Here is a 15,130-nt window from a genome sequence, read left to right as displayed (position 1 = left end):
AGGTGTGAGCCACCATGCCTGGCCTATCTGCTTAATTTATAATGTAGTACTTTGAAATCATTCCAGGAAGCTTAATGCTGATATGAACCTCATGAGGCAAAAAAAATATGTCTTATTAAAATGATGACTATTAAGATTTTTTTATAGGAGGTGTATTAGTCTGTTTTCACACTGCTGATAAGGACATACCCGGGACTGGGTAATTTATAAAGAAAAGAGGTTTAATTGACTCACAGTTCCACATGACTCAGGGGGCCTCGCAATCGTGGCGGAAGACAAGGAGGAGTAAGTCACATCCTCCATGTTAGAAGGGAAGAGAGAACTTGTGCAGGGGAATTCCTCTTTATAATACCATCAGATCTCATGAGAATTATTCACTATCACGAGAACAGCATGGGAAAGACCTGCCCCCATGATTCAGTTACCTCCCGTTGGGTCCTTCCCATGACACATGGGAATTATGGGAGCTACAATTCAAGATGAAATTTGAGTGGGGACACAGCCAAACCATATCAGCGGGAGATATAGGAATTTAGAAAATTTGAGCCTTTTCTAATTCTAAACATTTTAGCAGCTATTTGAGTATTTTCTAGAATTAAAATAGCAAACAAAGCTTTCATGAAGTCATTCTTGTTTTGCTATGTTAATTAATATGACCACTGGATATAGCATAAATTGCAGTGGATCCTAAAATCCAATGGTTTTATAAAATATTCTGATTTTGCTTGTATTAGAAGTTGAAAGGGGAAGTTTTTAGTATGGGGATGTCTGCATGGGAATAAACATTTTTATTTTATTTTATGTGGGTATATTATCTATTTTCTGTCATAAATTAGATGTTTATAAAATATTTTCATTTTGTTAAAAATATAGTTTGGTGGACATGGAAATTTTGAAAATATTTAAGAGAAGAATATCTTAAGATCAAAGAGATTTCTTTCAATTAAAATTAAAATTTGAAATCAAAGTAATTTCACATACCAGGAATTTAAGGGGTCTACTAACTTTTAAGGCTGTATCTGTACTTTTTTAAAAAAAATTATGAAGGATTTTTTTTTTTTTTTGTGGCGGAGTCTCGCTCTGTCGCCCAGGCTGGAGTGCAGTGGCCAGATCTCAGCTCACTGCAAGCTCCGCCTCCTGGGTTTACGCCATTCTCCTGCCTCAGCCTCCCGAGTAGCTGGGACTACAGGCGCCCGCCACCTCGCCTGGCTAGTTTTTTGTATTTTTTTAGTAGAGACGGGGTTTCACCGTGTTAGCCAGGATGGTCTTGATCTCCTGACCTCGTGATCCGCCCGTCTCGGCCTCCCAAAGTGCTGGGATTACAGGCTTGAGCCACCGCACCCGGCCAGGATTTTTAAAAATAAAAAAAATGTTGAAATAATTGTACAGTGAACACCCATATATACACCACATATATTTGACAGTTTACATCTTATCGTATTTGCTTTTTCACCTATTTTTCCATTTATCTGGCCCTCTATCATATGGGTGTTTATCTTATCATTATGCATCTCAAAGTTGGAGACATAAGTACATTTTACCCAGAAACACTTCAACATGCATGCCATTAGCCAGTCATATTTTGTTTATGATTTTTTAAAGTAACATTTACATAGAGTGAAATATATAAACCTTAAGTGTACCATTCATTGTTTTTTCACAAATGCATACTCTTATGTAACTTGAACTCCTCCTATAAAGATATAGACCATTACTGTCACCCTAGAAAGTGCCTCTTCCCAGTGACCATATGCACTCCTCAGATGCAACCACTGTTCTGATCTTTCCCTCCATAGATTAGATTTTTAAGTTTTGTTCTAGAATTTCACATAAATGGAATCATACCATATGTATAAGGCTTGTTTCACTTAGCATAATGTTTTAGAGATTCAGCCATGTTGTCCCATGTATCTGTGTGGCTCTTTCCTTTTGATTGTAGAACCCCTATTCCATTGTATGGATAGGCCACAGTTTGCTTATCCATTCTCTTGATGGTCGTCTGGGCTGTTTTCTGCCTTTTGGCTATGATGAGTAAAGCTACTGTGAAGAATCTTGTCAAAGTCTTTGTATAGATAACGTTTTCCTTTCTTTGCATAAATACTTAGGAATGGAATTGCTGGTATGCCTGTAATTTTAACACTGGGTTTAGCTACTGAAGAGAAGTTGTTTTTAATCATGCTATGACTGGGCTACATTTCATTTTAAATGTACACCTTCTTTTCCATTTCCGTTTGCCACCATCGTAGTCCAGATGATCATGCCTCATTTCTAGATTATGATAGTTCAGCAGGTTCTCTTACCTGTCAGTCGCTTCCCCACTTCAGTCCATTCAGCAGAAGGCTTACAGGTAAAAACGCTACATTTTGATACTTCACTCCCTTGTTCAAAAGTCTGCAGAACCTTCTGTGTAGTTTCAAGACCCTGTAAATCTGTCTCTACCTGGCCTTGTTTCTTATCTCTTTTCAACATAAACCCTATGTGTGCCTTCCGCACATTTCTGCCTTCATGTTTTTGCTCATACTGCCCTAGCCTAGAATATTCTTTCTTCCTTCTCCATCTCCCCAAATCCTTAGAGTCCTTAAGGTACAGCTCAAAATTCCACAACTAGTTTGTGAGCTCCTTGTGGGCAAGGACCATATCTAATATAGGTAGAGTTTCCCTAATTCAAAAGTCTGAAATCTGACATGCTCCAGAATCCAAAACCTTTTGAGCCCTGACATTGCACCCAAAGGAAATGCTCATTGGAGCATTTTTTTGATTTCGGATTCTCAAGTTAGAAATGCTCAACAGATAAGTGTAATGCAAATATTCCAAACCCCCCAAAAATCTGAAATCTGAAACACTTCTGGTCTGAAACATTTGGGATAAGGGATAAAACTTATAGTTATATTCCAGTCAATACTTATCATAGTTCTACGTAATAGACATTTAGTCAATACCTGCTAATTTGATTGCCTGATACTGATGATTACAGGTGAGTCTACTTTCTCAGTATTTCTTTTTAATGCTCAGTTAGGTTTTATACTTGAAGAACTATTGTCCTTAATAGTTATTGTTTAAAGGTTATTTTTAAGTTGTAGTGATATAGTTCTAAACTCTATGAAATACATACAACAATGAGAAAAATGCACTCTAATATGTATTATAATTACAGGATAGTAAAACCATGACTACCAGATGCCCCTAGGGAATGAGTCATTTGTGATATGTGTGCATTTCAAGCAGTGGAAGGCTTACTGCCAGCCCTTTTATTTTCATGTTTAATGGAATGCTATAAAGTGTAGTACACATGTTATGTACTTGCCCTCTTAAATCAATGTGCTTCCTTGTAGCTGCAGATGCACATAGCGATGATATCAGGCTTTAGGCTGAGAGACTTCATTTGTTCCTCCATACACACAGTATAGTTCAGCCCCATACTGCTGAACCACACTGGTTGTATATGCTCACTGTGATACACTGAGGCTCTGCAGGCTACAGTTTTGAGATACAGGTGGCAGCTTGCTTTCTTGGAGAGCTGAGCTTCTGTCCTCATCTTTTGAACTTGAGTTCTGTTCTCAGTTGTCACTGTATTTGCAGTTCTGTGCCCAAAACACCATATATGATTTCTGTTGGTCACTGCTGTTGTTAGTCTTTCCCCCCCTTGACCACTGGTCCTATCATAGCTATTTGTGTGCTCTACTATACCCTTCCCTCTTATATTCTCTGTTTCTTCTTTTTTCTTCATTATCCTGTTATGTTTTCCAAACTTTCGATTTTATGTAAAAATGCTCTCTCCCCTTACATACCTTCGCAGGCAATAAAAGCACTCCTTTCTTTTTGCACATTGAACTGATCAGACTGTTGGATGTAATGTTTAGGTGCATTGCCACTTCTCCATTCTGCTCTGTGTTGCCAGGGTAATACGGGTTCTTTTTTCTTTTTACTGCCAAACTTTTTGTTTGTTCTGTATATTACAATAGTATAAGGATAGACTTTGTTCCAGAGTATAATCATATCTGAAATCTAATGTGGCATTTACTAATGAGTTTTAACTATGGAATATCATGTGGCACAATAATAGTTTTTACTTCAATAGGATCATGGTAGCAGAAATGTGGAGAGGACCATGTGTCATTCTGACTATGATTTTATATTGTTTACTCTTGAAATAACTCTAAAGATTGATAAGGCTGTGTATATACAGCCTTAGTAATTAATTTTTCTCGTCAGTTTACTCTTAGTTTGTCTCTTGATTTATAGGTCCCAAGGAATCCTGATATCCCAAATCCAGCTCTGGCTCAAAGAGAAGAGCAAAAAAAGATTGATGGAGCTGAACCTCTTACACCAGAAGAGACTGAAGAAAAGGAAAAACTTCTCACCCAAGTAAAGTATTTTCAATGGCTGAAATATTTACAGTCAATCGATAGAAAAAAAGAAAATATAGATCACACTTACTTTTTTTGTATGGGCCTAGTATCCTAGTTTGACACACCAGCAAAACTCAGGGCTATTTTGTAAACATGTTTAGACCAAAATCCCTATTTTTAAAAATTGATCTTATAGAATATGCCCTTTTGGAAATACTAGGTAGTATGTATATGCAAAATATAAGTGTAAAGTATTAGCAATATGACACACATTTTGCCAATTATAATAAGGTCAGTGAATCCACATTTGAATTCTGATAGACAGTAGTTATTAACATATTCTTTTTTGTTTTTTGAGACAGTCTTGCTCTGTCACCCAGGCCGGAGTGCGGTGGTGCAATCTCAGCTCACTGCATCCTCCACCTCCCGGGTTCAAGCGATTCTCCTGCCCCAGCCTCCTGAGTAACTGGGATTACAGGCACCCGCCACCGTGCCTGGCTAATTTTTGTGTTTTTAGTAGAGATGGGGTTTTGCCATGCTGGCCAGGCTAGCCTCAAACTCCTGACCTCAAGTGATCCGCCCACCTTGGCCTCCCAAAGTGCAGCTGATATTACAGGTGTTAGCCAACGGGCCAAGCCTGTTATTAGCATATTCTTGAAAATTTAAATTTCTTTTGTTTATAGATGTGAATTGTCTCCTGAAGTTATATTCCATTAATTTTTTATTAATAGAATAATTTCGTAATTTTCAAAATTATTTTTATTTTTTTTTAGAATTTTCATGCAATGATATTTCTGAAACTTTTTAAGGTGATCATTGTATAACAATTATTAAATTAGAAAGGCTTCCATTTGAACAAAATATTAATGCTTTCAAGTTATTATTGCTATAATGAGTTTTACGAGTGTTCTACTTCTAAAATAAACTATAGAAGGTAAAAAGAATTTCAGCACAGAAGGCTTGCGAAAGCAAAATGTGTACTTGTAAGACATTACTTTAGTATAGAGGGTTGCCAGCAAGATTTATTTATTCAACAAATTTTGAACAATGTGCAATGCATAATAGCAGGTAATTCTCCGCATTAATTATTGAAAGATAGTTTTTATATTTATATGTTATTTATTATATAGGTCTTTGCTGTAACATGTAATTTTATTGTATGTGTATTGGATTTTCACAAATTACATTCATAAGTTTTTGAACCAAATGCCTGGAAGTAATAAAGTTTAGTTTGAAAATATAATTGCAGATGGCTGAATATTAGAACTTACCACAGGATAAGATAAAACATTTAAATATTCATCTTCTGTTTTCAAAATGTATTTCCTGAATGCAAAAGTGAAGTTACGGCTTTAGAATGCTACATGGCTTGGAGTATATTGTGAATGTATGGTATAACATGAATATACAATCTCAACTGAGATAATATTTTAGTTTGTGATTAGAAATATAATCAGTTTTCTGCCCCTCCTAGTAGATGAATTCATTTTTGTCCTTCTCTGCTACCTTAAATAATTAATCTTTTTCAAAAACCATGGCAGTACATAGGAACAAAATGTGGGGTCATCTGAAATCTTTATCGACTAAAAGCCAGGGATAGAGTTTTGCAATGTCTAGAGTATCACGTTTATGTGAGTTGGGGCTCGAGGAGTGGAAAACAAATTCTTGGTCTTGTGACTTCACAGACATGCTAATAATGCCAAGGGAATTTAAAACACTGGCTAAAGTGTTTTATGTTTTAGTAAAGAAATTGAGTGGCTCCAATAACATTCTGCTTGTAGAAGTTCTATTTAGGAACATAATTTAGAACAGAAATTATTTATTCCCACTAGTTCAGAATGATGTAAAGAGTTAGAATTTTTTTTTTTTTGCATTCTCTTTTGGTTATTCTCAGTGTTCTTTTGATTTAGTGTATCCACATTTCTCTCTCTTAATTTACATGGGAACAGATCTGTGAAAAAAATCATTGAAGTACTAGACTATCACGACTTCAGCATTTATATTAGCATTTTTATTTTCATGCATTTGTATTTTAATGTAGTAGGCATCTATAAAATATGAAATTAAAAACTACAGAAAATCTTAGAACTATATATCAACTTTAAGTACTTGGAGAGGATTACATTCTCTTTGTAATAGAAAAGCAGTTATTTCTGTAACAACTCTCACTCAACTTTTGATTCCAACATAAAATATGTGCAATTTTATGAGGAGAAACATTTTAAGTCTTTTAAAGTGTTTTTAAATGTATCATTGTATAGAAGTAAATAGGACAATAAATGGATTTATTAATTTAACCTCTATTGATAATGCTTAACTTTTTGTTCACAGGGTTTCACAAACTGGACTAAACGAGATTTTAACCAGTTTATTAAAGCTAATGAGAAATATGGAAGAGATGACATTGATAACATAGCTCGAGAGGTAGAGGGCAAATCCCCTGAGGAGGTCATGGAGTATTCAGGTTTGTATGTAATTTGAAACATGGTGTTGTATTTTAACGTTATTCATTTATGTAGCACCAGTTTAATTGTACCTTTGTTCAGAGATGTTTTAAACTTTTATGAATAAGACATAGATGAGAGTATAAACTGTACTTGTATTTCTATGAAAAGATTATAAGATTTATCCTAACAATCTGACTGCTATTGTTTCTATCACCTAGCTAAAAGAGCCAAATAAAGCTCGATAAAACAAGGGTGGCTATTGGATAAGCATTGACAAAATTAGTTTCCCACCTTCCCACCTCTGGAATTTGGTCCTCTTCTGGTTCAGTTCTGAGATTCATATTCAGTGGACTGAATTCATGCCTTTCTTTCTAGGTCGTCCTTAATGTAGAGAGTTCCCGTCAGGCCCATTTAGATGCTCAAACACCCTCAGAGTTCCAACCTTTTCCAGAGAGTTCCTGTGGGTCCCATTAACTTGAGGCTAGTGGGCATAGAGCTGAAAAGGTTGCTTTAATCAATCTGTTAACTGGTCCTCGAATCGTCTCCCTCTCTTACTCACCTGTGTTGTTGAGCTCGACCAGAATCAGTGTAGCTGCTGAAGCATATGGATTTTTTTTACACTTACTGGTTTATTATAAAGGATATTGCAAAGGATACAGATGAAGCGTGTAGGGCAAGGTATGGGCCAAGGGGTGCAGCGCTTCAGTGCCCTCCCTGGGCATGCCACCCTCCAGAAACCTCCTCGTGTTTAGCTATCCAGAAATCTTATTAAAAATAGGTAAATATGTCTAGCAAGTTTTCTATATGTAGTATATAGGACTTTTCTAACTTTCAAATAGGTTCAGCTCTTAAAATTGTAATTTGAAACAAGATGTTTAGAATCTAGAGCATTTTTTGTCATTGAAACAATCGCAAAGTAGGTTTAAGTTTACAAAGTAGGTTTAAGTTTCTATGATAGCCCCTGCCCCAAATCTATTTAACCTAACCACTGAAATTCTGTTTTTGCAATAGTAGGAAAGAAATATTACAGTAACAATAAATATACTAAAGATTAATAATGGCTAGGAACAGCTTTTAATTTATCTAGCATGCTAGTGCTTGAAGAAATCCAGATTTAAGTAGAGAGATTTTTTTTTTCTTCTGGAAATCTAAAAGGGTCTTCTGGGGGACTTTAGAGGTCAGTTGTATTGAGTTTTTATTACATATAACATTAAGTTTATGAACTTCCTTTTCCTTGATACCAGCATGACATTACTATTACTCTGAACATTTAGCACATAAATTTAGGGCATTTGGAGGCTTAGGGGAAAAAATAGATTGAAGAGAGAAATTTTAGCATCAAGAGTTGAATGAAAAGAATGTAAAAGGGTATGTGCAGAGAGATTTTTAAGAAGAATTTTCTTCAGAAGATAGGCAGGGAGATAATATCAGTGTGTGTGAAGTTGCAAGAAAAAATGTGATTTAAAAAGATTGTCCTGTCAGACATTCTTTCAAATTTGACACCAGGCCAGGTGGCATGACTAGCTCAGGACTATTTAATTGCTGCCTGCCAGGTTGGGGGCCATGTCACAGGGTGGGGACATTGCAATGAGTTTGTTGTAGTTGGTTACAGTAAGAGAAGAAATGTATACAATTGGCCACCCTTGAATATACAGTATCTTGTACATAGCAGTTGTTTAAATATTTGTTGAATGATTGAGTGAATGAATAAATGAACACAGGTGCTTATAAAAATCAGAGTGCTCACATACCTTTCTTGATAGGCTCTAAAAATGAAAAGCTTGAGGATGTGGAGTATGTCATTAAAAGGCCTTTCATTGAAGTCATAAGATGTGACATATTAATACAGCCAGATTATTTGGCTCATCTATAAAATCTGGTTGAGTGACTTGAAGTATTTTTCAGTGTGTATGCAATTAAAATCCCAATGAGGTTTTTTTTTTTTTTTTTTTTTTTTGTTTTTTGTTTTTTGTTTTTTAATAATGAGAAAAGGGTATTCCAAGTAAGTTTAAAAACACACTATTGGTCATTGGAAATACCGTAAGATGATTACTGAGTGATTCCAAAAGCAAATGACAATTTCAGGAGAAATGGCTGCTCCATAGAAAAAATTTGAACAATCTGTTCATAATAGCTTGGTTTTTTTGTTTATTTGTTTGTTTTTGAGACAGAGTGTCACTCAGTCACCCAGGCTGGAGTGCAATGGCGTGATCTTGGCTCACTGCAGCCTCCACTTTCCGGGTTCAAGCAATTCTCCCGCTTCAGCTTCCCGAGTAGCTGGAATTACAGGCGCGCACCACCATGCGCAGCTAATTTTCATATTTTTAGTAGAGACGAGGTTTCACCATGTTGACCAGGCTGGTCTCAAACTCCCAACCTCAGGCAATCTGCCCACCTCGGCCTCCCAAAGTGCTGGGATTACGGTGTGAGCCACTGCGCCCGGCCCATAATTGTTTTTGCATGCTAGGAAGCTGTATTCACTGTTTATATATTGCTCTCTCCTGTGTCACTTTATGTGTTTGGTCCCTTTTCTATCATGTTTGAGTAAAAAGCCTATCTTACATCAGTGTCTGCACCATCTTTTGAAATCCTAGTCATTTGGGATGGATCATAAGATTCCATACTATTTCATGAAGGGAACATTGGTAGCCTAAAACCTTGTTGAGGTCTTATTTTTAAGTGAAAAGTTAGTAGTATTTAATAATTGAACATATTATATATATAAGATGAATGTGAATCTTAATTTTAAGAAGTACAAGCTTACTGCATTCTTTCCCATTAATTCCTATTCTACAATTCCTTGGATTTATTTGCTTAAATAATAGGATTGTAAAGAAATAACTCTGTTTTTCAGCTGTATTTTGGGAACGTTGCAATGAATTACAGGACATTGAGAAAATTATGGCTCAAATTGAACGTGGAGAAGCAAGAATTCAACGAAGGATCAGTATCAAGAAAGCCCTGGATGCCAAAGTACTATATTTTATGTCAAATTATTATTAGATCGTCTTAATTGATATGGTGGTCAGCTTTGACTTCTTACTGCACGTTCAATTAAAAGCACTATTTTGTTTAAATACACAGATTGCAAGATACAAGGCTCCATTTCATCAGTTGCGCATTCAATATGGAACCAGCAAAGGAAAGAACTATACTGAGGAAGAAGATAGATTCTTGATTTGTATGTTACACAAAATGGGCTTTGATAGAGAAAATGTATATGAAGAATTAAGACAGTGTGTACGAAATGCTCCCCAGTTTAGATTTGACTGGTTTATCAAGTCTAGGACTGCCATGGTATGTATTCCTTTCTTACCGATTTCCTCCAACTTTTTATTTTGAAAAATTTCAGACGTCATATATCCTTCACCTAGATTCTCCAATTAACATTTTGGCACATTGGTGCTCTCTCTTTCTCTCTCTCTGTATATATATGTATACATATGCAGCACCTATACATACCTGTAGAATCTATACTTTGTATTAAAAATATGGGGGCATCTATATTCTGTATTCTGAAATGCATATCTATAGTTTATATTTATAAGTATACTTAACTATATTTCTGAACCATTTGAAAATTACTGACAATGTGAGTGTTCACCTCTAAATACTTAAGCATATATCTCCTAAGAATAATGACATTTTCTTACATAACCACCGTCCCACCTGAAAACATTGATTCAGTAATGTCATTTAGTATACAGTCCATGTGTAAGATTTTCCAGTGGCCCCCAAAATGCTCTTTATAGCTGTTTTTTTAAAATTGATGATCCTACAAGTTTCACACATTGCATTTCGTTGTTGGGTCTCTTTAATCTCTTTTAATCCACAACTTTTTGGTTTTCGTGATCATGACTTTTTAAAGGTGTCCAGGCTAGCTGTCTTGTAGAATGTCCCGCATTGTGGATTTGCCTCATTACTTATTGTAAGATTTAGGTTCAACATATTTGGCAAGAGTGCTATGGAAGTGATGTTATGTATTTTTTATTGCATCCCATCAGAAGGCACATTATGTCATGTTGTCACACTGTTGGTGATGCTAAGTTTGGTCACTTGTTAATGTGCTGATCTTCAGAGCTCTCCACTTTAGAGGTGTATTTTCCCATTTGTAATTAAGCAGATTATACTTGAGACTATGTGAGTGACTTAAAGATGGGCTTTCAATGAAAAGGAGTTGTTGCCTGAGTTGAGTTTTTTTTTTTTAGGAAACAGAATATTTAAGTTGAAGAGATATTTTATTTTAGCTTATGTGATTTCCTCCATTACTTTCTAATGCGAATTGTGTTCCTGTTCTAGTCCTACTTAGCAGTGGTGTTCACGATGATTTTGAAATACATGTAACACATTTTTAATGTTGACATTGTTAATCTTTTGTCAGCCAAGGTAATTAAGACAAAAGTAGATTTATGCAGCCTAAGAATTAAAAGCAACCAGAAACTAACAATCCAAACAATATTTTTGTGACTAATCATAAAATAGGATACATTTTTCTTAGCTGCTACCTATCATAAATATCTTTTTGTCTAAAAGTTGGGACTGAGTGTGAAACAATGCTTAATATTTTGCTTGACTCACTTTATGTTTTCAGTTCAAGTTGAATAAAAAGAAAGGAAAAATCTGGGTTACTGTAGTGAAGACATTAATTTTGGCAGGTGCTTTAGAAGATCACATATTTGTTAAAACTGTAACAAAAATTTAGAGTGTGTGGAATATGTCCATCAAATTTATGAATGGCGTATGCTTGGAGAGCTAGCAGACATTTTAGACCAAGCCATGATCCAGAAGGAACTAGAGCAGTTGGAATGATGGGTCAGTTGAATCTAGCAACACAACATTTATTTATTTATTTATTTTGGTATGTATGTAGGCATTTATTTATTTATTTTGAGACGGAGTTTCACTCTTGTCGCCCAGGCTGGAGTGCAGTGGTGCAATCTCGGCTCACTGCAACCTCCACCTCCCAGGTTCAAGCAGTTCTCCTGTCTCAGCCTCCCGAGTAGCTGGGATTACAGGCGCCTGCCACCACGTCCAGCTAACTTTTGTATTTTTAGTAGAGACGGAGTTTCACCATGTTGGCCAGGCTGGTCTCAAACTCCTGATCTCATGTGATCCACCCGCCTCAGCCTCCCAAAGTGCTGGGATTATAGGCATGAGCCATCGCGCCCAGCAAACATGACATTTAATAGGGATAAGTGTAAAGTGCTATACTTGTACAAAAGACTATGAGAAGATATATATGTTAGCAGGATACAGTAGGAAGAATTAAGAAAAGAATAAAAAAGATAGGTAATCTGTAACATGAAGGACTGAGGTTAGATATAGGGGAGAGTTGTTCTGTAGGGTTCTTTGGGTCATTGAAATAGATTATTGAAGAACAATGTAGAATAGCTTTTCATCAGCCTTTGAAAGTGGAATTCTATTTTGACTCTCTGAAGACATTGGCGGTGAGTTACTTGGCCTTTTAAGGTCCCTTTTAGCACGGTGAATCTATGACTATGTTTAGCAGAGAACTCCTTTTAAAAGCCATGTGGGATAAATCTTTTAGCCATTTGGGGTTTTATACATGTAATGATTTAATTTAGAGCACCACTAACAGCTTGTAAAAGACAAATGCCTAGCTGCATTTGTCAGTTAATCATATTTTAGAACAAACATACCCTTTTCTGTGATAGAATAGTTATTGAATTTTGAGTTTTTATTTCAGTGATATTTTGCTATTTTTTTTAAAAGGTTGAGAGCTTAATGCTGTTTTCAGTTTCTGGAATCATTAAACCAGTAGGACGAAACGCATTCAAACTGCAAGGAAAATCTTATACTGTTTATAATGTGAACACAACTGTGGAACTACATAACCTTATTTTATTTTCTAAGAAAAATATCCAGTATAATATTACCAACCACTAGATGTCTCTGAACTCCCTTGTAAAAAATCTGTTTTTCCTCCATCTTCTTTTTACAAAACATTTACCTCTGTACTCTTTCTTTACCGAGAAATTTAAATCTCAAGTATATTTTCTAAAAAGCACATATTAACTATTTAAATGATCATAAAATGAAATCTTTTTTTGTCTGTTAAAGATGAAGACATTTCTGTCTTCAATTACCTTCTAGAAAGTGGAATTTACTATTTCTGAACAATCTTCAAAAACCTGCAATAGTTTATTTTGTATTTAAATATTTTAATTGAAAAGTTTTATTATTTTTTTCTATTAAATTTTTATTTCCCTTCTAGTTAATGGATAATTTTTGCTTATAATTCTGGATTTAGAGTATAAATAATATATTTTAAAATACACATACATTTGGAACTTCTTTTTAGAATATTTCATGATAATATCAACAATTAGGAAATTATAGAAATGGATTGATGGTCATTGATGATCTTCTTTTCCCCTTTGATTTTTAATAACTGTTCTGTATAGTGAATCACATTCACAATCTGGGAAGAGAAACTGCCCCCTTTGAAAGAGGCACTTGTGATTTCTGAAATACAAAGAAGTTGTTTCACTGAAAAATCCCATCTTAGAACTACAGAGAATGTAATTTGATATGTGAGTGTGTCACTGTGTTCAAATGAAAATCTCACTAATGATTGAACTTAGCTTACTAAAGATACCTTTAAAAATGATCTTGCTTAAAGATGACCCTTTTCTTTCTTAGCGACATGAATAGTGTGAAATGCATCTTATAAAAAGTAGAAACCTTGATAGTTATATTTTATTCAGAGATCTCAAAGTACTGAATTCATGGCTTCTGACTTAACTAACAGTCATAAAGTGCTTAAAGGCACGAACTTCCGCTTCTAAATATGACTCACTTTGAAAGCCTTCAGCTAAAGGTTGCAGATTTCTTTGAGGCTCTTTTTCATTAAAAAATGCTAGCTATACAAAAGAGAAAATGAGTTTCAGTTCAATTTCTCTGTACTAAAAGGATTGTGATTTCTTTCTCTGAGAATTTGTGTGGTCTTTAAGTAAGTAATCAGTCTCTATTGAACTACATAAACAAGTAGGAAGGATATGATCAACTTAGCTTTTTAAGCTCAGAGCATATGAATTGCCCTACCATTTTCTTTCTAAGAAAACCATCTTAGAATGAGGTCATAGTCTTAGGATAGTCAAAAACTATCAGAGTTAAAAGGACCTTTACCAAATAACCATAAGAGGAAGTAATACTTTGTATTTATGTGGTACGTTTTATATAATGCTTGCCAGTTCCTTTACCAACATTAGCTTAATTTTCTTGCCACTTCTTTTAGGAATGTCAGGAGAGTGTCTCTGTTCATTTAGTGACAGACTAAACGTGACTGGGAGATTCGAGAAGAATCTGAGAGGTCCAAAAGATCTAGCACATTAGTCAGTTTACTGCAAAGGACATGTGGAAAGAGTACCCAAAATTCAATCAGTATTTCTTTGTACCTTCTTAGATCTTTCTAAGTACTTAAAGTAGAAAAAGCAGAATTTAACTCTCTGAAATAAGGAACTTTTCTTGATAGAACCATTTATTGTATTATTTGCAGGGTTGCTTTGACTCTTAATTTTAGTTTTTAAAAAAAATCTTACCTTTTAACCTCTGGGGAGCTTTTTCCTTTTCCAGCCAGCTCAAGAGCTTGTGTGTACATTGCCTGTGGCCTTGGATATATTAGAGTTGAATCCGAGTATTAGTAATTAGTCATTACAATTACCCTGTCTGTTGTAGTAGTTTCAATGCATTTTTCTGATAGCATCTCAGACAGAGAATCACATACTGTGGTATACAATGTAATAAAAATTTTGTTATTACTGCTTGTCTTCAAATCACAGCTTTATTATAAATGAAAGTGTTTTCTATTTAAAAGGTAAGAAAATGACATTCTCCATTAGAATTGTAGGAAAAAAATACTTTTTAGAAAATACTGCTTTGGCTCTTTATTAACTTCCCTGTTTTTGGCTTATCAGGAGGTATTAAATATTAATTAGGTTATTGGTTCAGCACAGGATATTTTATAAATTATCAGTCCAGTCAGAAATGGATTTTCTTTACAGATACTTTAGAAAAATGACAGTCAAATTAAAAAATTGCCAACTTGTTCTATAGTCACAGTAACACTTCTTTTTGCTGCTTATGGAGTGTAGTCTAGGAAAATTTCATAAGGAAAGACAGCTACTCATGATTTTTAATTTCCATGTTAGTACTTAATTGTGTGATAACAGCTAATTTTTTTTTTTCTCGGCTTACTGCAACCTCCGCCTCCCGGGTTCAAGTGATTCTTGTGCCTCAGCCTCCCAAGTAGCTGGGATTACAGGTGCACACCACTATGACCGGCTAATTTTTAATGTTTTTGGTAGAGATGGG

The 15,130-nt window shown here is 35.1% G+C and overlaps 1 protein-coding gene across 3 annotated transcripts in view; it reads left to right on the top strand.

The window, feature by feature from the left end:
* SMARCA1 (SWI/SNF related, matrix associated, actin dependent regulator of chromatin, subfamily a, member 1) overlaps positions 1-15,130 on the top strand; it is a 77,372-nt gene that overhangs the window by 48,729 nt on the left and 13,513 nt on the right. For all 3 annotated transcript variants that reach the window (XM_025373001.1, XM_025373002.1, XM_025373003.1), the window contains 4 exons: positions 4,243-4,365; positions 6,681-6,813; positions 9,651-9,769; positions 9,881-10,093. In XM_025373001.1, the coding sequence (XP_025228786.1) occupies positions 4,243-4,365; positions 6,681-6,813; positions 9,651-9,769; positions 9,881-10,093 (588 nt within the window). The remainder of the gene's footprint in view (positions 1-4,242; positions 4,366-6,680; positions 6,814-9,650; positions 9,770-9,880; positions 10,094-15,130) is intronic.

This window comes from Theropithecus gelada, chromosome X (genome assembly GCF_003255815.1).
Source record: "Theropithecus gelada isolate Dixy chromosome X, Tgel_1.0, whole genome shotgun sequence".
NCBI classification, from domain to species: domain Eukaryota; kingdom Metazoa; phylum Chordata; class Mammalia; order Primates; family Cercopithecidae; genus Theropithecus; species Theropithecus gelada.
This window is presented reverse-complemented; position numbering and strand designations above follow the sequence as displayed.